Below are 24,449 nucleotides of genomic sequence, written 5' to 3'. Positions count from 1 at the left end.
GTATGAGAAATAGATCTTTTAGTCTTACATCCTCAAAGCGTCACCTAAAATCATCCTCAACGTGGATAACACAATTTCTTCAGTCCCCCAAGCCGCTTTTCAGTCATGCTACTCAATATACAGAAGCAATTTGTGTGCATGCACAGTGCAACAAATGTGTGCAAGATGCATACCTCCCAACATTTCTGTATCCAGTATTGGGACAGGAGCCATGGCCATGACACCATGGGGCTTGGGCATGTCACGATGGGGGAGTGGTCATCTAACTTCCAGGTCATTAGCCTGGGAGGTAGATGTCAAACAGTGAATACTTTTACCAAAATTTCCTCTGATGAACTAGGAACTAGTGGTGGAACAAGTAAATAAGGGGGTACATGTGCAAAATAAGCATTCTTTACTTTACTCTCCTGTTCTCTTGCCTTCACATAGACAGGACAGCAGTGGGTGAGCTAATCGCAATCCTTGTCACCATTATAGCTGTACCTTAGATTACTGGGACCTCAGCTGTGGGCCACCTGCTGCTCTGAGACCCAGGAGTTCACCCCATCCCCAGTCTGAACATGGGCCCTGATGCTTTACACCATTGCTAATTCCACCCCAAACACAGTCCAACACTGTATATGGAACTATGATCCTCACTGTTTAAAGTGTTGATAAGCATTAAAATGGCACTTAGAACAGTTCAGTTATCTGTGAAGCTGGAATGAATTCTACAAAATGAATAGCTGTGTGGTCATACAAATCTTTGTCCATGGACCTTTTGTAAAGATGTTTCAGTTTGCAATCTGATATATTTTGTGGCTGTGAAGGAAAGAAGATGAGGCAGTCATGTATACGGAGAGCAGGGCCCACAACAAGATAGTTGGACAGCCGCCAGCAGGGGGCGTGCGGCAGCTCTGATCCCTGTAGTGTCGCTGATCTCCTCCCCAACGATCGCTGCTGATCACTTCCGCTCAACAATCCACTGGCGCCATATTGTATGCTAGGAAGACTCAGCCACCACGGGACCGCCGTCTACTGATAGAGGCAGACACGGAACACGCGTGGCCGGTCGTCGGTGCATCAACGGATATCGAGCAGTTTGTATGTAAGTGAATGGCGGTTGTGCAGGGGGGCGGACATGGCTGTAGCCGCGGGTCCGCAGGCCAAGCACGCAGACGGCTGCAGCTCCCGCAGCCCGTACATCATGGGGATAACGTGCACTGTGGTCCCCAGCTCGGCCGGACTATGGCAGGAGCCGGCAGGCGTCGGAGAGGACGCTCAGTGTGGGAGCAGTAGGCGCCGCCGTGTGGGTATGAGCGGGGAGGGGCCCGGGCTGGAGTCACGGGAAAGGCCGCAGCAGGCACCAGTGTGTGTCTGCCGCTCTCCCGTCTATGGGTTATCAGACAGCGATTCCTATCTCCCAGCCGGAGCCCTGCAAGCTGCTGGGGGCTACACACTGCAGACATCCAGCAGTTATACCAGCCAGCCGGGGAGGTGGCCATCATTATGGGGAGCCATAACTGTGTGATGGGAGACAGTCTGCAATGTGGTCATGAATAAGAGCAGTTTACAATTTCCGAATATTGCTTTCAGCTACAACCTGTGCATGATCAGTACAACAGTGCAGCATGTAATCCTACAATTATTTATTGAGAAATAAAGTATAGCCATTTTCTTCATACTTGTTTTTCCATCACCCTGGAGTGCCCTTCGTGGCCTCTTCATTTATTTTTCTTTAAAAACATTCACAATGACATTCATAGTTGAGATTAACAGGTTGACATTGAACTTGAGTTCCTTGCCATGTCTTCTGCTAACCAGCATTTAGTTCTGTGCCTGGTACTGTGATTGGAGGGCTAGTTACCTGCTACACTGCCCACCCTATGCTGCTGTCATTACATTTTTTTTTTTAACCCATTTGGATCAGGCTTTTTTAAGGGAAAGCTCACAGTTGGAAGTTCTTAGTTTGGAGCATTCATAGACAGGGTTATTTTGATTAGATAGGCTCGCAGCTAAATATAAATGTTTGTAAACTGATATCTTTATGGGGGGAATTCAGTTGAAGCAGACATCGGCGGTGATTATGGTAAAATTTGCTGCTCATTTTTATTCTCTTCTATGGGGTGCGAGAAAAAATGAACAAAGATTTCTTTTAAATCTCTGCTGCGAAGTGTCTCCAAAACGTTGGTGAGATACTTGTGCTAATTCATTTCCGCCATATGACCCTGAACTTACCCCCTTTTGTAAATGTTATTACCCAACCACTGTCAAAATTAGCCCTCAGTATTTGGGCAGCATTGTGGCATAGTGGTGCTCATCTTTGCCTCACAGTACTGGGATCATGGACTCGATTTTGACCAGGGCCTATTTGTGAGGAGTTTTGGTTTTTAACATGTTGTCATTGGTTTTATCTCAAATTCCCAAAACATACTGCAAATCTAATTTGCTGCTGAAAAAATTAACCCAAGTTGGAAATTTAGGCTGTAAGCTCCATTGGATGATGTCAATGATTAAATGTCCTTTGTACAGTGCTTTACAATATGTTGGTGCTATATCAATAGTGGTAATTTACCTTAAAGCTGTTGTGCAACCGATTCTAAGAGAAAGAAGCAACTCCTACTTTCCTTGTGGAAGACTAATCATTTTGTAAGTTTTTTTTTTCTAGTGTCTCCTCTGTTCTACCTTGCTATATATCACATGACAATAATGTGTTATGATGTTCCATAGTTTTTGTTAAACCAGTATAGTACATTATATTCATGTAGACATGAGGTATGAAATAATTGCTCTGGGAGTTGGGAGACAGGTGAATAGAGCTGTCAGTGCCGCATACACCAAGCCTAGCACACATTGATACATGGCATCTGATTATATTTAGTATTTTCAATAAAACTGTTTTACAAAATGATTACTATTCCAAAGGCTAAGTGTTGATGTTTATTTATTTTTACTTTGAGTGGAAATAATCTTTAACATGGTCAACGTCACATTTTTCTTTTAAAGTCATCACTTTACAGTCTCTTGTGAAGTTTCCAGGACTTTTAAATTCTTTAAAAACTAGTTATTTAATTGAATGTTACAAAACGTCTTAACAACAAGATTTGTTTTTATCCTGTGGACAAGCATCCTTGATGTGCTGTCTGCGTAAAGCCTATGAAGGTATCTTCCTGGAACCTCCTGTTAGCCGAGAGCCAACTGTAGCTGAATTGTGCTTATGTTCCCTGCAGTGAAACATGCTTATTGTACACAATCCATTGTTCCTTAGCAGTGTTGTATAGTAGAGCTATGGATGTGTTTAGTCATCCAATACTGAGCCACAGAGCAAGCTGAATCTCTGCGCTGGCTAATTGGGATCTGCTGTATGTAGAGTGAATGCTAGAAATGGGTTGTCCATAGTCTTTAAAACGGGTTTTTGTAAATGCCTTAACATTTCAGTAAAATCTTTCTTCGGATAAAAAGTTAAATCTTAGTCTGTTTGAGTCCTATCAGCTTTAGATGGACATGCCTTCACTTTTTTATTTTGGCACATTAACTTTTTTTTGTAGTTTCTGTGCTGTTCCTGGGTAGCACGCTAGTTTAGTTATGTCGTACAATTAATACTTAGAACATCTGGAAGATTTTCATTAATTGTCTCTGGACTGTGTTTTAGCCCTCATCCTTGCTTATGTTGTGTCTGATAAAGAATTGGAATAATGCTGTTTTTGGCTGTAGGCAGAGTGGTTTCCAAAGAGCGTGGCAGCAATGTGGGATCAAGGTGGACAGCCTTGGCAGCAGTGGCCATTGAACCAGCAGCAATGGATGGAATCATTTCAGCACCAGCAAGATCCAAGTAAGTGCAAGATTGCCAAAGTACTGCGTAAGGTACATCCTTTTTTTCAAATACTCCAAATGGTGCTTAAAATCTGCTAGGAGTATGATGGCAAGCTGCTGATTTAAGTGAAATTTCATTTTGCAATAATTGCATTTATTATACGTAAAATATAATTTAAAAAAAAAAACCACTGGAATTAAATAGATTACACTTGTACCATCTGCAATTCAGTATTTTATATCTGGAGATTACTGTACATATTAATAATTGCCATAAGTCTGATTCTAACTCTATGCTTATAACCACAAATGGTCACGGTTAGGAATGGATAAATCCAGTAGCTGTACTCTACTGCAGACCGATTTATACTGTTCATCCTGTTATTGTGAGATGTTTTTCTCTAGAATAAGAACCTCAACACTTGGGCTGGAATTCCGGTATCATGATTAATAAACATGTAAAATAATTAAGATACTGCAGTGGTGTCTGAGTTTTGTTTTTGTTTTTTTATTATTACCTTAATTATTTATTGTTTACGCCACTCCATTGTTTTTGCAACATGCTTTGTCTCATTGTCCTGCTGGAATATACATTTTCTCCCACATTCCAGGGGTTTTGCAAATTACAGCAAGCTTTTTGTTAATCTTTTAAAAGATTTGTTTATATTGTGACAAGTCCAGTCCCTGAAGCAGAGATGTAATGCTTTATGAAGGACATAATGTTCTTGGAAAAGTGTGCAGGGTATAGCTTTAATACTCAATATCTCTATCATAGAATAATGTAACTGTCAGATTTCCCATAGGCATCTTGGTGCCCCAAAAAGTGCCCTTATCACACAAATGCGCAGTTTTTTTGAACAGCCTGTTTTAGGCCAATTCACAATTGTGCCATATTTTATCAATTTCTTCATGATGGGTTTGACCATGCTCCGGGGATTAGCAAGTCTAAAATCCTCTTATATCAGTGATCTGGGTGCCCAAAATTAGGGTGCTCTGAACCAGCTGCCAGGTCTCGTCTTCCATCTCTAACACCATCTGTTTTGTCAGTGTTATACATTGGAAGGGCTGCGTTCAGGGGAGAGGATATGGGTCCCCTGGGGATCATTGGTTGGTAGGGACCCTTATGCACTTTAGGTCTTCACTGCTGGGCCCCATAGTGCTTGTTGTTGGGATGAAGTTTCATTGGGAATTGTCACTTGCACTTATACTCCTGGCATAGATATTTCAGGTGGACGGGGATAGAGTGGTATAGAAGTGCTCATTCACATAAATCACAGCAGCTGCATTTAGGTTGTAGAGCAGCAATGGGACAGGAGGCCAATCACTACGAGCTTGCATGCGCACACTGACCAACAAGATCAGATCTATGTTGTGAAAAAAGGTGGGCATTTTATGGAAGTATATGCTGCTGATTTAGACTTGTACAACCCTTCTAGATGAGGCATGCTGGGTGTTTTGTTTGCAGGCTTTGTCACTGTTGATAGAATGTTTTGGCTGTGATAATGGTGTCGCAAAAGGTTTTCGTAAAAATAAAGCATTTAAACTAGCGACTGGCAACCTTCAATAGGTTCTCTCATTACCCTTAATAGCAGTAATACACTTGGCACAAATTTCCCCATAAGTACTCTAAAAACTCTCTTCAGGTTTTCCCCACTTACCATAGAAACGTGTCTGTTTTGTATACTATCTTTGAATAAGTCTTTGTTTTGTATACTAGTTCACAGCAATGAAGAGAATAGCCCTGTTAGGATGTGGGGGGGTATTTCTTATGGTGGCTCTGGACAAGGGGCTTTTGAAATAAGTTTAAACACTTTCATTGTACACAAGTGGACCATTAAGCCATCAGTTTTGACTTCTAGAAAACTGATAGCACTAATGTTTCTAATTTGTAATTTACAAAGCTTTAGACATTACAGAGTAGGTGACTTTTATAGACACTTCCTAGGCTGTAGGACACTAGCAACTATTACGTGGTAACACCACTATTTGTTTTTATAGCACAGTGAAAGTGGATAAGCTCAGTAACTCATGGTATTTGTGCGTCAAATGCAGATGCAAAGTGTGTAGGAAGATAGTTTGAGTATTAAAGTTAGGTTTCCTCAAGTACTCACTGAACTCACCTCTGTCTCTTCAATTAATCTGTTCTCCATGTATTGACAACCGGGTGAATTTTGAATGCAGTGAATAGATTACTATATTGCCTTCCAGCCAGCAACATCTGTTTTAATATTTTGTGAGATCTGTGGTTCAGCTGAGCAAATTTACATTGTACAATTTATTGCCATGCAAATGGTAAATAACTTTATTGTTAATATAGAACTATCCATATTACAGTGGCTCAATTTATATTGGTGAATCTTAAATAAAAAATTAAATGGTCATTGTCTTGGGGGACAGTATACAATGCATGCCTTGGTATGGTCATTTACAGGGGCAATTCAGTGTTGGTATCGTAATGTATCAACGTCAAATAAAGCAGGGGATACTTTAAAGTGAGGATAAACATGCTGAATACGGATATAGGGTACTATGCTGATCATGGTGAATACTACACACTAGGAGCATCAATGTCTGTGGATTGCACAGACATTGGTGCTACTAGTGTGTAGTATTCACCATGATCCACCCTGACTGCTTTTATATATACCGATCAGCCACAGCATTAAAACTAATTTCAATAAATGAAGTGAATAACATTGATTATCTCGTTAAGGGGTGGGATATAATAGGCAGCATGTGAACAGTGAGTTCTTGAAGTTGGTGTGTTGAAAGCAAAAAAAATGGGCAAGCAACTTTGACGAGGGCCAAATTGCGATGGCTAGAGACTGGGTCAGAGCATCTCCAAAACAGCAGGTCTTGTGGGGTGTTCCCGGGAAGCAGTGGTTAGTACCTACCAGAACTGGTACAAGGAAAGACAACCAGTGAACCAGCTACAGGGTCATTTACGCCCAATGCTTATTGATTCACGTGTGGAACAAAGGCTAGCCCGTCTGGTCCAGTCCCAGAGGAGAGCTGCTGTATCACAAATTGTTGAAAAAGTTAATGCTGGCTATGATAGAAAGGTGTCAGAACACACAATGCATCGACTGCAGCTTGCTATATATGGGGCTGAGTAGCCACAGACTGGTCAAAGTGCCCATGCTGACCACTGTCTACAGCTCAAAGAGCCTACAATGGGCACTTCAGCACCAGAATTGGACCATGGAGCAATGGAAGAAGGTGGCTTGGTCTGATGAATCACATTTTCTTTACGTCATGTGGATAACCGGGTACATCTGCGTTGTTTAGCTGGCGAAGAGATGGCACCAGGATGCATTATGGGAAGAAGGCAAGTCGGCGGAGGCAATGTTCTGCTTGGAAACCTTGGGTCCTAGCATTCATGTGGATGTTACTTTGACACATGCTACCTACCTAACCATTGTTGCAGACCAAGTACACCCCTTCATTGCAGTGGTATTCTCTGATGGCAGTGGCCTCTTTCTGCACGATAATGCAGCCTGCCACATAGCAAAAATTGTTCAGGAATGGTTTGAGGAACATGTCGGAGTTCATATTGTTGATTTGGCTACCAAATTTCCCAGATCACAGTACGATCGATAATCTGTGGGATGTGCTGGAAAGACAAGTCCGAGCCATGGAGGCCCCAACTTGCAACTTACAGGACTTCAAGGATCTACTGCTAATGTCTTGGTGCCATATATCGCAGGATAAGACACCTTCAGAGGTCTTGTGGCGTCCATGCCTCAACGGGTTAGAGCTTTAGTTGGTGTGAGGGGGACCTACACAATATTTGGCAGGGGGTTTTAATGTGTTAGCTGATCTATGTGTGTGTATAGATATATATATCTAGATAGATCTCTTATCTCGCTGCTCAGTTTCATCTGCAGCATAGCAAAACAAATGAAAATTATGTGACATAGCTATGTTTGTATGTGCAAACCACTGACTGTCTCTGGGAGATTTAGTATCTGTCATTACCAACCTAGACTGAAATAACACTTCTAATAGAGGACATGGGGATGTCTTTGTAGATTAGGATGGGAAGCTTTTTAGAGTTTGTGGTCAGAAGATTATAGAATTCAGTTTTATCATGTAAGAATTGAACGGTTGGTGTAAGTATCCTTGTTTTTCATTTTAAAGAGTTTAATCAACTGTGGCAAACTTCACTATGTAAATTACATTTTCATGACTTTCACTTTTTTCTTAGGTCAGATAGATTGGGCAGCATTAGCCCAAGCATGGATTGCGCAACGTGAAACTACAGGGCAAGGAGTGGTGGAGCCACAACCAATGATACCCAATGGGCAGGATCTCCCACCAGTTCCGCCACCAATGGAACCTGTCCCTAACAATCATAGTTTTCAAGGTGATCCCAATTTTAATCGAATGTGGCAGCCACAGCCAGGTAAGAAATTTGACTTTGTTCATTTAAAACTCCCAATTGTAAAGCGCTACGGAATTTGCTGGCGCTATATAAATAAATATTGATGATGATTAAAACTAAATACATTTGAATCATAGCAAACTTTTTTTGCATTAGCTTTTGACATTTTTATTTTATTTTTATGCAAGTTACATTGCAGACTACATCACATATGTTCCTGGGTAAAAATTTTCTGTAAATAAATATAATCCTATTAAGGGATGTTTTGTACAATAATCCAAATTCCGTCACTCTTTTTTCCTATTGTAAATGGTACAAAGGAACAGCCTGATCTTTATGCTTGCTAAATCTGAAGATGTGTTTTTTTTTTTTATTATTTCCTGTTTGTCTCTATGTAGAGTGGGGACCAATGCATCACCAACCACCTCCACACCATCCTCCACCCGAACAACCGTGGATGCCTCCAGCTCCTGGGCCAATGGATATTGTTCCTGCATCTGAAGACGACAACAGCCAGGATAGTGGAGATTTTACAAATGACAACAGACGCATGTTTAATCAGAATAATCATAACTTTGGAGGACCTCCTGATAATTTTCCCATGGGGGGAGGGAATCAATATGATTACCAGGTGAAAACAAAGTAGTTGTCAACGATTATATACATCTGTATTTCAGTTGAGTCCTTACTTATTGCAGGAAAAGGTGGTCTTTATAGATCAGTATATGTCACTTTGCTTTCCATCTTGTGTATAACTTTGGTTTATTTCAGCATGGATCAGGTGGATATGGCCCACCTCAAGGTAGCTTTCACCCACCATACTGGCAGCAAGGGCCTCCTGGACCTCCAGGTCCACCTGCTCCACCTCCTAATAGAAGAGAGAGGCCATCCTTTAGAGAACGACAACGTTCACCTATACCAATACCACCCAAACAAGAGCCTCTGCAGATTGGTATGTACGATTTGAGATTCTTCGTAAGAGTTGGCTGAATAGGCCAAAAAAAAAAGTTTGTGCCTAACAAACCAGATCTTAGATGCACGCTTCAATATCGCAGCCGATAAAGGGCAGTTGGCCTACTAGCGCAGTGAGTGTGGCCTGAAAATCATCATCTTGATTTTGAGAGTGTCATTATAGAGAATGACCAAAAATACAGTCTGAAAATGCCTGTGGACACTTGTAAATTGCACTAGCAGACTGCAGTGGAGCAAGAAGCAATCCAGCTACTCAACATTATTTGAACTACTGAATATTGTCATATTTGGCCACACTGTTTAGGCCAATTGAACGATAATTGTCACTCAACCCTTGGCGTTTATATTTATTAAAATTAGGATCTGCAAAAAATGGATTATTAAAGAAAGATTTGATTGTATCGCCTTCTGTTCCCATGCACTTAAATAGCTATAATATAAAAATTAGGATTCATTTGACTGAACCATAAAGATTTTGTTGAAGCCAAATTTTGGAGACAAACTTGTGAACCATGTTCTGGATTTTTAGTATCAATGCATTTGGGGAAAACTAAAATATAATTTATAGTAGCCACCTATTTTAAAGTATACTTCGTGTGATGCCTATTTCTAAAATAAGCTTTGTTTTAAAAACTGGTAAAGGAAGTTATCCTATGTATAGTTAATTTATTATTTTTATTATAGATGCTGTTAAACGCAGGACTTTACCTGCTTGGATTCGTGAAGGTTTAGAGAAAATGGAAAGAGAAAAGCAGAAAAAGTTGGAACGTGAGAGAATGGAGCAGCAGCGCTCACTGATGAAAAAAGAAATAAAAAACGAAAATGCTGCAGAGGGGGACGGTCCACGTTTGCCTCAGAAAAGCAAATTTGTAAGTGGGAACACATTGCAATTTGTTACACACATTATAAACCGAAAGTTAAATAGCTTTGAAATTACTGATATGCTATTTCAATATCTTTTTGGTGCAGTAAACTAGATACTGCGGTTGTTCTTACCATGAATATTCTCACTGGGCAAAGGTTCTACTTAAACATGGTATCATACAGTTGTGAAAACTAATGTGCTTTGAGGAAGCAATTTTGTTTAAAACTTCTGCAATTGAACCCCAATTAGCCTGGAAAGATGTTACATGCATATATGGCTTATATATCTCTCACTTGGCAAAGAACAAAACAGCAAATGTTACAATACCAGAGAGTTGACAACACTGCGAACTATACACACTTATATATCTCACAAGTGTCTTTGTCTCAGTTGCATCAATGAGCAAACCCGGCAACCAAAACCAATATTTTCATGGTCTTGACACCCCTATCTCAGCACAACATGTTGAACTCATATTTGTCGTACGCATTTTTGTTCTGTAGGATAGTGATGAAGAGGAGGAAGATGATGAGAACGAAGAGGATAAAGTTAGTTCAAAAGTCAGCCGCAGTCCATCTCCAGCTCCACAGGAAGAGAACAGTGAGTCAGAAATAACTGAAGAAGAGAGGGCTTATCAAATGGTAGGTGTTTTGTTCATATAACCGTAGATCAGCAACATCAGAAAATATTTAGTGTGGGTTCCATTTGTTTGGTCTTTTTTTAAGTTGTGTTTAGTGCTGCTCTGTGAGGTTATCTTTATGGCTAGATTTTATTTTTATTTTTTTACATTTTACGTGATATAACCACTTACCTCCCTGTTCATTGCTACCTAGATGCTAATGACAAAGATGGTGCTAACAGAGATTCTTTTGGATGTCACAAATGAAGAAATTTATAACGTGGCTAAAGACACCCATCGCAAAGCAACTAAAGGTAGACTTGAATTTTTTTGGGAACGCATGGCTTCTTTAATATCTAGTATTACATGGATGAGAGAAACTCCCAATAAACTGTACTTTAATATAAGTAAGCCTTATGTGTAGCTAAAACTGTAAAACATACTTCTGTCGCCACTGCTGAATATATTAGTGCATTGTACTTCATAATGATGTACAAATGATATAAAATGTTAAATTGCCCTAATATCAAATTGCTAACGCTGTCTAACAAACAGCTTCTTCAGTATATATGAAAAGATCCTGCTTTACCACTGTAATCCCCCTTTGCATTGTTTGTTAGCACAACCACTTGATTTCCGTTTTTGTTCATTTTGCAAAGTTTAGGAGTGTTGCCAGATCTGCATGTTTTCCTATGGATTTTGTATTTTAACCTTTCTTCTCTCCCCCCAAATAGCAGCACTAGTAATAAATTTTGCATAGAAGCTCATGACTTTGAAGTCGTGGCTATGTGTGTTAACATGTTGTTCCTGTTGTTGATGTGATACAAAGCTCCTGCAAGGCAGCTGGCACAGTCCAGTGCACTGGCTTCCCTTACTGGACTCGGTAAGTATGCTCCACAATTACTGCTTGGGTGGGATAAGTCCGTTTATCTAAAGTGTGCATGGATTTGAATAAAGCATGTCCAGTATATGCCATGACCTAGAAGCTGTAGACTATATGCTTAGCTTTATTTTTTTTAAGTTGAACCCCTTTGATTTGACTAGTTAAGCTTCGCAAAACCAAATTTGCAAAGGTGAAGACTCTTTTAGTCTCAAAATCTTTGAGGTTTACTAGCCTACTTCTTCTGCAAAGGGCAATGTACTGGATATGTTTTGTCAGTATAAAAGTGCATATTTAATGGATCACTTTTCAGGACACTTTACATAAATATTGCATTATTTAAATAGATTGCAAAAATATTTTATTGCAATACACTTATCAAGAAATACATACCCTGAATTTTCAACTTTCATATGAGGTACAGAACAAACCTAGATATCTTCGAGCCATCGCGTTCCATTCTTTTACTGAATAAGTTGTAGTCATCTGGATTGTGCAATATGTTGCACGTTCTACATGGGTTGCATGAATAAATAATAAAGCAAAATGATCAACTTAAAGGAAACTAAAGACAAAATATAATCCCCAAAACACATTTGGTTTCTATTGCTGGAATTTTCAACAAGTATTCACTTCAATGTAGCACACCAATAGTCTACAGCAGCAACCAATCAGTACTGTGTGATGGCTTCTTGTGATGCAGTGCACAGCGATATTTTGGCACTGTATATACCAATATGACCCAGATGACGTAACATACATTGCTGAAACAATGTCTTCATATCACATTTTGAAAATCCAGTGTTGCCAAAACTTTTTTCCACTATACAGTTTCAGGAACTTGCCACAGCTAGGCCGTTTTGACATGATTTCCTCCCCAAAATTATAGGCCATTTTATTGAATGACAAACTGCTTGCACTCAGCTGGAAATTGAAAGTACACATTTTGTAATCTGTCACATTATTGGTACCTTTTACATGCAGATTACTGAATGTTGGCAGATTATTCTGTTCTTGAATTACCAGATTTAGTTTTCCCTCAAATAATCTAAGTATCCTTACTTGTAAAATCGATGTCTGTAAAACCTATGCTTGGCAACATATATAAGCCCTGGCATGCAGTTAATGCATAGTCGTAACTTGTTAAATGTAAAGCAACTATTCATACAGTAAGCTTTGCCTAGTTAAGGTGGAAAAAAATAACTAGATATGGTTAAAAATCATTGATTTTTCTCCTAGAGTTAGAATGGGATGTTAGCGACTCTAAATATAGATTTATTATAATTTATACGCTCTTGAGTGTGGATTGTTTTGCACCTCCTAAGTCTCCCATGTTTACATTTGGGAAACTGCTGACTTCTATGTGTCAGAAATCCCATAGCACTATTCAAGTAAATAACGGAAGAGGGGGGGGGGGGGGTGCTCATGATAACTATATACATGTACATAGCATATAGACCCTTAAAAGAAATTCAATAATAAACGGACTCTCTCATTTTATATGTACTATATGGTTTGGGGTAATGGAGATCCCTTGACTGAAATTTTTGTTACAATGTTAAGTGGTTTTAAAAACTGAGACAGGGAAATGATGGAAGGTATCCTGTTGCTGCATGATGAGCTGGCCTTTATGCATGCAGGTGGACTGGGTGGTTATGGATCGGCGGAGAGTGAAGAAGAGAAGAGCGACAGAGGTTCAGAATCTTCGGATACTGATGAAGAGGAACTTCGGCACAGAATCCGACAAAAGCTGGAAGCATTTAAGCGAAAGGAAAAGGAGCAACAGTTAATTGAAAGACAATTAGAAGGTAGCACCAATTAAGGATTTGTGAAATAACACACTTCGGGGCATATTCAATTACATTTACCGGTCCGCGGGAACGGGCTGCGAACTTAATCCACGGTAACGCAATAACGTGGATTTTTCGTTCACATCCCATAGGGTTGCGTACGAAAATCCGCGTTATTGCGGTATCGTATTACCGGCAATAATGCACACTTTCTGCAGTAACAAGCGTTACCGCGGACCAGACCCCTAATTGAATATGCCCCTTAGTGTTTGTCATTTGAGAGGGGGGGTGGCATGTTTTTAGTATCTTAGAGATGCAGTTGACTGAATAAAACACGGATACCCTCCTTTCAGAAATAATTTTAACAGCATTTTGTATGTTGCATATCCACAAAAGCATATAGCCATAGACACAGGCTGGACTTGATGTTTGACTTACAGCTATATTCAGAAAGCGCTTAGAGACTGTAACCATCAATTGCAAGAGAAAAAAAGGCCAACATTACATAGAACTGGAAGTTGCTAGTAACCAAACTGCAATATGCTGTGCAAGTAAATGATGGATAAGTGTGTTTTGCATTGTAGCATTTGTAGCCACAAGTGCATTTATTTGTAGTCTTATTCCACATATAAAATGGCCCTGGAACGTGGTTATTGTACCCCTCAGTTAGCCAAGTTTGCTTGACAGTTTTGGTCATTTGCTGTTGGTGATTAATTTCAATGGCTGTTATTGTAAAAGATTACACAAAACTGCTGTGTTAAACGGCTTAATTAGATTTGACTACGTCTGCCGTTGTTTCTACCCCTAGACAAATCATTAGTTGTTCCAATCAGAATCTTAACTTTTTTTTTTTCAGAAGAAAAACAAACAGAAACCAATAATAATGAAGCGACTGAGCCTGAGAAAGATCTTCCAAACATCTTAGAAATACATGAAAAGAGAAAAGTTGAGGGTGAAATGGAGAATGACCAAAAAAAACTGAGTAGTGAGACAGTAATTTTAATAGATGTCAAAAAAGAAGTAAAGGAAAGGACAATTGCTAGTAAGTCAAGGAGCTTCAGTAGTAGTAGCAGCAGCAGCAGTAGCAGTAAAGAGCGTAGTAGTAGTAGTAGCAGCAGCAGCAGTGTGTACAGCACTAGCTCCTCAACCAGCCATAGTTCATCTCCCTCTTTACCCAAGAGGAAAAAGAGACGAAGTCGTAGCCTATCACCATCGCGTAAAATGAGACGTAGCAGAAGTAGGAGTGCCACACGTAAGAGTCATAGGGAGAGGAGCAGAAGCAGGGAAAAGATTAGTGAGAGGAGGAGGTCTAGCAAAAACAGCATGGAACGGGAATGGCGTAGAGAATGTAGTCCTAGCAGAGAGAGAAGGGCAAATCGTTCCAGAGAGAGACATGGTTTTCGTAGTAGGAGCAGGGATAGGCGCAAAAGCGATGCTCACCGTAGAAGCTCTAGCAGAAGTAGACTGAAATACAGGGGCAATAGCAGGGAAAGGGAGAAGGCAAGGAGTAAGAGTGTTGAAATGGATAGAAAGAGGAGAGAGTCAGAAAAGGATAGGAAAAAAGAAAAATTAAAGAGAGAAGAGAAATCTAAATATAATCAGGAAGAAGATAGAATTAAAAGGAGAGACAGCGAAAGAAAGTTCTCCCGCAGTGAGTCATCCTCCTCGAAGATGTCTCGGCAGGATTCTAGGCCAGATAGTATAAAAGGCTCTACCAAGGAAAGTAAAAAACAAGGCTCATCTAGTGGAAGAAGCAGTTCAGGATCTCCTATCATATACAAGGATAAAAAATCTAAGAAATTGAAACGTAGCCGGTCACGTTCTGTGGAGAAATCTCAAAGGTCTGGTAAGAAGGCAAGCCGCAAACACAAGTCTAAGACCCGATCAAGGTAGTACACTTTTTCAATCTATTGTCTATTATATTTAATGTATAATAGCTACATGTAATGTATGTCATAGTTTTAATAGGGAAGGTTGTTTTAATAATGGCAATTTTCCATTTTTAGTCTCCTAAGGTAATATTTCTATTCTAATGTAAACTTATACTATGTTTATTTTTGTTTCACAGATCATCGACACCTGTTCGTCGCAAACGTTGATGGCTTACAGACCATTATATTAATTTTTTAAAAATTCCATGAGTTTTAAGGGCTTGTCTCATTCTAGAGGCACATTACGGCTACGTAGGTGTGGAAAGTGTATTCCTTACCCTCTCCCATTTCCCTATTCTCTCCTTTTTAAATGTGTATATATTTTTCCATTTTCTTGCTCCCAAAAGTAAAAAAAAAATACTAAAACTACTTTGTATTGCATATTTTCAACATTTAGTAATGAGGTTTTGTTTTTTTAATTATTATTATTTTTAGCTGTAATGTTCTCAAGATAACAGTTAACTGTCCTGTGATGTTAATAAAACACTTTGCTTATTTGTTAAAGAACACTGCCCTTAATTCCACAGGTTATTTTTTTTATTTATGACCATTTAAGGCTAACTGTTGTAAGACATTGTCTTATCACGTATTTCAGTGCTCCGGCACCAATAAGTTTGGGGTCAGTGAAGCAGCATTTTCTGTCAATTATTGCTATATATTGTGAGCTGCCAGTGAGTAAACTGCAGCAAGCGACTTGATCTTAAAGGATATACTTTCCCAACACTACTGTAACAAAACTACTCCTGAAAGCTTCTGTATGTCGCCAGCCTATTGGCATTAATTGGGTTATTGGTCAGTATATTCTGTTGTATGGAAGAAAAAGTGACAAATCCTTTGATGGCAAATACTCCCACACATACTTTAATATACAATTGCATTTCTTGTGATAAAGAAAAATGAACTTGCAAATCTTTTATCTTGGCCTATTACTGATTAAATTAAGGTTTTAATTTGAATCTGCTGAAGCTGTGCAATAAAGTTTTTCATTTTTAACAAGCATCTAATCTACTTGATGAGCGATAGTAATGACCAGTATTTCTGAAACCTGGTACTCATGGAACGTGTATAATACAGGTTTTCATTAAGTAATTTTTTTCTTAATGGACCCAAAAGGTAAATTTTTTTCAAATAGAAGCCCCTGTGAAAGTATATCTGCAGGTAAAAAATCTGAACAATCTGCGCTTTTCAGAGTGGAACCTTATATAGTTCTCTGCATACACCTGTCCCCCACTGTTGCATTATCTGTGATACCTGTGTGGATAAAGCTGCATATAACCTCCCTCTGAAGACCAAGATTGTTTCTGGGTGACACCATAGTGCTTAATATCAGGAGTATTGATGATTAACACTTTATTAAGAGTAATTAACTCATCTTTGGCTATACACACACATGAACAACCGGCATTCCATGCAATTTAAGAGCCTGTGGGTGTTAGAACTAAGGCCTTTGTTTTTCGTTTGTTTTATTAATTTGTCCTGTCCTGTCTCCATGCAGTGCTGTAAGATATAGAATGACAGCCAAACAATCTTTCATTAAGCATTGAGATTGTAGGAACATAAGTTGTTTTTTTTTATTTTAATGAGAAGCCGCTTAGGGTGACCCTAGAACAATAAACAAAATATAAGAGGGGATAAACCGCGCTTCGTACATGGCTATGTAAAATGCTGCCTTAGACGGAAATACCTTGTGAAAAGGAGGGATCCCTTCCCCTATAGAAACAAATAAGTCAAAATGGTATAACCTGGCGCAAAAGTGGAATGTGGAACAGATGTAAAAGATACAACAAAATGTATTAAAATGATAAAATATATCAAATGGGTCGGACCAACAATAACCTATAATAGCAGGACATAAACATATAGAAAAGAGAAAAACTCCTTAAGTATATAGGTAAAAAATAGTCTACTAAAAAATTCCACACTGGATATACTCTTCCTAGGAAATGGATAGGTGGGTAAAAACTAAGGACAGTTATTTATATATATATATATATATATATATATATATATATGAGATCCAGCATTGCACAAATATGTTATCGGAGAGGGATAATAAAACTCAGTCACTCACTCAGGTATCCTGGTGAAAATCCCGCTATGTGGTCTCCAGGTAATTCCTCTGTGAGACACCACAAGTCCCTATCTCCGAAGTCTTGCTTTAATGCTACCGATAATCCTCTTCAGTGCACACCAAGGTCCCAGCTGTTAAATATAACGTGGCCCGGAAGGGAAGTTATGGCCGGTCAGCTGATATCTTTTGCCGCACGGTCCGCGCATGCGCTGTTGGCAGATGGAAATTAAGTGCCGAGACCGCCAGATATGAAATGTGATAGAAGAAATGACTGAATGAAAAAGATATAATCTACGTGTTAAGCTCGTGACGAGCTTCCTCCTTCTGAGGAAGCTCGTCACGAGCGAAATGCGTAGGTGATATCATTTTCGTCCATTCATTTCTTCCATCATTTCATATCTGGCAGTTTTTCTCTTGTCTATATGGTTTTTTATGTCCTGCTATTATAGGTTATTGTTTGTCCGGACCATTTGATATATTTTATCATTTAATACATTTTGTTTCTTTTACATCTGTTTTCACATTCCACTTTTGCGCCAGGTTATACCATTTTGCCCCATTTGACCCTAGAACAATAAGTAATTAAATTTATCTGAAATTATACACATAGTCATGGCCAAAAGTTTTGAGAATGACACAAGTATTTGTTTTCACAAAGTTTGCTGCTTCATTGTTTTTAGACCTTTTTGTCAGATGTTGCTATGGTATACTGAAGTAAAATTACAAGCATTTCATAAGTGTCAAAGGCTTTTATTGACAATTACATTAAGTTTATGCAAAGAGTCAATATTTGCAGTGTTGACCCTTCTTTCTGAAGACCTGCAATTCGCCCTGGCATGCTGTCAATCAACTTCTGGGCCACATACTGCTTGGAGTTTGTCAGAATTTGTGGGTTTTTGTTTGTCCGCCCACCTCTTGAGGATTGACCACAAGTTCTCAATGGGATTAAGGTCTGGGGAGTTTCCTGGCCATGGACCCAAAATGTCGATGTTTTGATCCCTGAGCCACTTAGTTATCACTTTTGCCTTATGGCAATATGCTCCATCATGCTGCAAAAGGCATTGTTAGTCATCAAACTGTTCTTGGATGGTTGGGAGAAGTTTCTCTTGGAGGATGTTTTGGTACCATTCTTTATTCATGGCTCTGTTCTTAGGCAAAATTGTGAGTGAGCCACTCGGCTGAGAAACAACCCCACACATAAAAGGTCTCGGGATGCTTTTCTGTTGGCATGACACAGGACTGATGGTAGCGCTCACCTTTCCTTCTTTGGACAAGCGTTTTTCCAGATGCCCCAAACAATCTGAAAGGGGATTCTTCAAAGAAAATTACTTTACCCCAGTCCTCAGCAGTCCAATCCCTGTACCTTTTGCAGAATATCAGTCTGTCCCTGATGTTTTTCCTGGAGAAAAGTGGCTTCTTTGCTGGTCTTTTTGACACCAGGTCATCCTTTAGAAGTCTTCGACTCATTGCGTGCAGACACACTCGCACTTGCCTGCTTCCATTCCAGAGCAAGCTCTGCACTTGTGGTGTCCCGATCCCGCAGCTGACTCAACTAGGAGACTGTCCTGGCTCTTGCTGAACGTTCTTGGGCGCCCTGAAGCCTTCTTCGCAACTATTGAACTTCTCTCGAAGTTCTTGATAATCCAATAAATGGTTGATTTAGGTGCAATCTTACTAGCAGCAATATTTTTGTCTGTGAAGCCCTTTTTGTGCAAAGCAATGATGACTGCATGTGCTTCCTTGCAGATAACCATGGTTAACAGAGGAAGAATTATGATTTCAAGAACCACTATCCTTTTAAAGCTTTCAGTCTTTTATTCTAACTCAGTCAGCATGACAGAGTGATATCCAGCCTTGTCCTTGTTAACACTCTCACCTGTGTTAACGAGAGAATCACTGACCTGATGTCAGCTGGTCCTTTTGTGGCAGGGCTGAAATGCAATGGAAATGTTGTTTTTGGGATAAAGTTCATTGTCATGGCAAAGAGGGACTTTGAAATTAATTGCAATTCATCTGATACTCTTCATGACATTCTGGAGTATATGCAAATTGTCATCATAAAAACTGACGCAGCAGACTTTGAAAAATAGGTGTCATTCTCAAAACTTGACCATGATTGTAGATCAATGCATGAGTGACTACACTATAGCATCAATGCTCTATATATACACATAGATAATTGTTATGGCATATTTTATAAAGGAGTACATTGAGAAGCTGCATAGCTAGAAAGAAGCTGCGAGAAAATGAGTTATTGAAACATCTTAACATAATGCCAGGATACATAAATAACCATGTAATCAATCAACTAAATATCTATAATCAAGTGAATTGTCCATATCAAATATGCGCAAGAGGCAACGTCTAGGTGAAGATTTCTAAAATGTTATATATTTAGATGTTGCTAGGTAGATAAACGATGTGGCAGCTGAGCCTTTGGGTATATTTCTTGATTAGATCACAAGGCAAGGTATGGAAGCTGCTGAAGGACAGTTTTATTATGCAATGCCAGTCTAACAAACAGTGGAAGCTAGGAATACAAGTTCATGCAAACAATACAACAGAGAAGGTACACAGACATGACAAAATAAAAAAAAAAGATGATATGCTAAAGGTTGAATATCATAGTGCCAGGTTCAGAATTATGCTTTCTCTGACTAGGGTACAGTCCTGTTACACCAATTTGACAGCTGAATTACTCGGATGACCAAGAAACAGTCTTGTGCCAGGAGTTGGTCGGCTGCTTGTCAAACATATAACTTGCATATACTCTTCAGCTGCCGCATACAGTCTGTAGGAACTGTGCCATGAGTTTTATTCTCCTGTCCAACTGTGTGGCAACTCTAAAGTTAAAATAAAGTCCCTGGCTTGAAATTCATGCTGCATGAATGTCTCAGTACAGCTGCCAATGTGTAGTCATTCCATTTAGAATTTCCAAAGGGTAGGGTATGTTCACTAAAGAAATATCGGTAATGGGTCCTTTTTAGACTATGAATTACCTGGAGGGTGGAGTTTAACACAATGTGCCTCAACCAAGCAACAGCTGTTCCTTTACCATTTGGTATTGGACAATAGGTCCATGGATTCTAGTCTTTGTGCGCTGTAACTCTTTAATGTGGGTTTAAGGTCTTTGGTCTCCAGTAGAAGCCAGGCTTCCAAGTTAATGTACCATGTGGGTACAAAATAGCACTTCTGTAGTGTTCCTGCAGCTCTAATTAACAAAAAAAGAGGTATCATCTCAGATAAGAACATGTTGATCCCTATGTATAGGTTGTAAGTATATATATTTGGTGTAGAGATGTGCACCGGCGACTTTTGAGGTCTCGTGTTTTGTGTTTTGGATCCGGATTTTCATTATTTTTGGGGTTCGGATTTGTTTCGCAAAACACTTGACGAAAGGTCTCGGTTCGGATTTAAGGTTTTGGATTCGGATTTTTTTTGAAAAAAACATAAAAAGTTTAAAAATCAAGTTTTTGGGCTTATTTTCACTCCTACGCTATTATTAACCTCAATAACAAGCATTTCCACTAATTTACAGTGTATTCTGAACACCTCAAAATATAGTTATTAGTCCAAAACGTTGCAACGAGGTATCTTTCTGGACTGCGTAGAAGAGTGGGTCACCACAATATATATAATAAGAAAACCATCAACTTGTATGATTCGCAGCAATAAAAGTACCTGGACTGCGTCACCACAATATATATAATAAGAAAACCATCAACCTGTATGATTCGCACCAATAAATGTACCTGGACTGCGTAGAGGAGTGGGTCACCACAATATATATTAAAAACCCTGAACTTGTATGATTCGCACCAATAAATGTACCTGGACTGCGTAGAGGAGTGGGTCACCACAATATATATTAAAAACCCTGAACTTGTATGATTCGCACCAATAAATGTACCTGGACTGCGTAGAGGAGTGGGTCACCACAATATATATTAAAAACCCTGAACTTTTATGATTCGCACCAATAAATGTATCTGGACTGCGTAGAGGAGTGTCTCACCACAATATATATAATAAGAAAACCATCAACTGGTATGAATCGCACCGAATAATGTACCTGGACTGCGTAGAAGAGTGGGTCTCCACAATATAAATTAAAAACCGTGAACTTTTAGGATTCGCACCAATAATGTACCTGGACTGCGTAGAGGAGTGGGTCACCACAATATAAATTAAAAACCCTGAACTTGTATGATTCGCACCAATAAATGTACCTGGACTGCGTAGAGGAGTGGGTCACCACAATATATATTAAAAACCCTGAACTTGTATGATTCGCAGCAATAAATGTATCTGGACTGCGTAGAGGAGTGGGTCACCACAATATATATAATAAGAAAACCATCAACTTGTATGATTCGCAGCAATAAATGTACCTGGACTGCGTAGAGGAGTGGGTCACCACAATATATATAATAAGAAAACCATCAACTTGTATGATTCGCACCAATAAATGTACCTGGACTGCGTAGAGGAGTGGGTCACCACAATATATATTAAAAACCCTGAACTTGTATGATTCGCACCAATAAATGTACCTGGACTGCGTAGAGGAGTGGGTCACCACAATATATATTGAAAACCCTGAACTTGTATGATTCGCACCAATAAATGTACCTGGACTGCGTAGAGGAGTGGGTCACCACAATATTATTAAAAAACCCTACACAGGTCTGAATTCCACCCAAAAAGTTTATGGACTGCATAGTGTAGTGTTCCCCACAATATTATTTAAAATTTTTGCAGCAACAGTCAACGTTGTTTAATATCTGATACACCTCTATCTGGACTGCATAGTGGAGTGGCCCCGGTACCCAATTTGGTACCGGGGCCACAATACCTCCTTCAAACATGGTACAGACCATTCGTCATTGAGATCCAATCAAGTATGTTAAAGACAGACAGGGTCGAAGTGTTATTGGTTGACTTTGTAAACCAAAAAACTGTCCCTGTTGCACATAGTCGTGCAATGAAGACTGACTTTTTCATTTAAAGGCACCATCTTTCAAGTGTAGTGTTTGTAAGTCTAAGTCATATTATACTTTTGGTAAAATTGGTTTAATTTGTTCCTCTTTATGGTAACTACTAATAGAATTAAAGTATTAAATAGAAGCGGCAGTTCCTCTTTATGGGAATTAGTAATAAAATTAAAGTATTAAATAGAATTAAAGTATTAAATAGAGTGGTATAGAGTTGTAGTGTGGTATAGATAGAGTGGTCCCCACAATATAATAAAACCCTCAACTGGTCTGAATTCCACCAAACAAGTATCTGGACTGCGTAGTGGGGTGGCCCCGGTACCCAATTTGATACCGGGGCCACAATAAAATAAATACACCCTCAACTGGTCTGAATTCCACCAAACAAGTATCTGGACTGCGTAGTGGGGTGGCCCCGGTACCCAATTTGATACCGGGGCCACAATACCTCCTCCAATTTCCAAGTGTAGTGTTTATAACATCTTAACACTACACTAATTCTAGCACGTCAAAACCTCTTGTTTTAAATAATGACAGGGCATTTAACTTTTGATTTAATTTATTGAATTTGTTGGCATTTTCTTTAACTTTTTGAACATGGCAAACGACTGTTGAATGGTCACATAATGCCAAAAAAAAAGTTGCAAGATGGAATTGTCCTTGGGCCCTCCCACCCACCCTTATGTTGTTGAAATAGGACATGCACACTTTAACAAACCAATCATTTCAGCGACAGGGCCTACCAAACAACTGTGGCTGAAATGATTGGTTTGTTTGGGCCCCCACACCAATAAAACAATTCATCTCTCCCTGTACAAACTAAACAGGCTCTACTGAGGAAAGATGTCGTCCTCATCCTCAACCTCTGATTCCTCTCCCCCTACAGTGTGTACTTCCTCCTCCTCACACATTATCAATTCGTCCCCGCTGGACTCCACAACCACAGTCCCTCTGTACTGTCTGGAGGGCAGTGCTGTACTTCATTGAGAAATTGATTATTCATTTTTATAAACATCATTTTTTCAACGTTGTGAGGAAGCAACCTCCTTCGCCGCTCACTGACCAGGTTCCCCGCTGCACTAAAAACTCTTTCCGAGTACACACTGGAGGGGGGACAACTCAGTTTAAAAATAGAGCCAGTTTGTACAGGGGCTTCCAAACTGCCTTTTGGAGTTCTACCACGTCACTACCTCTAGTTAATTTAGATTGCAAGGCTTGTAAATATAAATACTTTGAAGATAAAAAAAAGCAGGCTGCACAGACTGTGGAGCTAGAAAGTGAAATTAAATGGACCACGTTACTTTGGTGGCTATCTATGCCCCCCCCCCCCCCCCCCCCGCCCTACACTTGTAGTTGAATATAAATAAAGCAGCCTGCATAGACTGTAGAACTAGAAATTCAAATATACAAAGAAATGGACAAAGGCAGTTTGGTATCTGTCTGCATCAGATCCCCTCTCCACTAGGAGTAAAACAGAAAACTTTTCAGCCGTTATATAATCTAGAATATAAATAGAAATTGAGAAAGGCAATTTGGTATCTGTCTGCATCATAATCATCAACATCCTCCTCAGCGCCAGCTACATCAATATCCTCCTCCCAGTGTACAACATTCACACCTTCATTAGCCAAATCTGTAACTGGACTGTGGGTGATCCTTCCAGCATATGCAGAGGGCGTGCTGCAAATGCTGGATGGAGTCACCTCTTCCCGTACAGTGATGGGAAGGTCAGGGTTCACAACCAACAACACCCTTGGACTCGCCTTGGGGATTTGTGATGTCATCTGTTTAGAAGGCAGAGTTCTTTGCTGTTTTGTTGTTGTTGCCGACAGCATAACTCTCTTAAATTTTTTGTAGGGGGGGGGAGGAGGGCTTAGATCCTTGGGTGAAGCTGGACCACTAGTCATGAACACGGGCCAGGGCCTAAGCCGTTCCTTGCCACTACGTGTCGTAAATGGCATATTGGCAACTTTACGTTTCTCCTCAGATGATTTTAAGTTTCTCTTTTTGCTATTTTTTGAGAACTTGGGCTTTTTGGATTTTACATGCCCTGTACTAGGAGATTGGGCATCGGGCTTGCCAGACGACGTTGATGGCATTTCATCGTCTATGTCATGACTAGTGGCAGCAGCTTCAGCATTAGGAGGAAGT

General features: G+C 39.6%; 1 protein-coding gene across 4 annotated transcripts; it reads left to right on the top strand.

Moving 5' to 3' along the window:
• Window positions 1-935: 935 nt before the first annotated feature.
• PNISR (PNN interacting serine and arginine rich protein) lies at window positions 936-16,232 on the top strand. Of its 4 annotated transcripts, none has more exons than XM_075202824.1 (12): window positions 936-1,087; window positions 3,694-3,811; window positions 8,000-8,197; window positions 8,575-8,807; window positions 8,948-9,128; window positions 9,833-10,017; window positions 10,517-10,654; window positions 10,847-10,946; window positions 11,462-11,515; window positions 13,153-13,320; window positions 14,162-15,191; window positions 15,371-16,232. In XM_075202824.1, the coding sequence occupies exons 2-12, from the start codon at window positions 3,724-3,726 to the stop codon at window positions 15,399-15,401; spliced, it is 2,406 nt and encodes an 801-aa protein (XP_075058925.1). In that variant the 5' UTR covers window positions 936-1,087; window positions 3,694-3,723; the 3' UTR covers window positions 15,402-16,232. The 4 variants fall into 4 exon arrangements, 3 of the variants coding, with proteins under 3 accessions (XP_075058925.1, XP_075058924.1, XP_075058926.1); XM_075202823.1 differs by having other exon boundaries at window positions 14,159-15,191; XR_012689675.1 differs by lacking the exons at window positions 14,162-15,191; window positions 15,371-16,232 and having other exon boundaries at window positions 10,517-10,613; window positions 13,153-13,185.
• Window positions 16,233-24,449: the final 8,217 nt, after the last annotated feature.

The sequence above is a fragment of the Mixophyes fleayi genome, chromosome 3, assembly GCF_038048845.1.
Source record: "Mixophyes fleayi isolate aMixFle1 chromosome 3, aMixFle1.hap1, whole genome shotgun sequence".
Taxonomy (NCBI): Eukaryota; Metazoa; Chordata; class Amphibia; order Anura; family Limnodynastidae; genus Mixophyes; species Mixophyes fleayi.
This window is presented reverse-complemented; position numbering and strand designations above follow the sequence as displayed.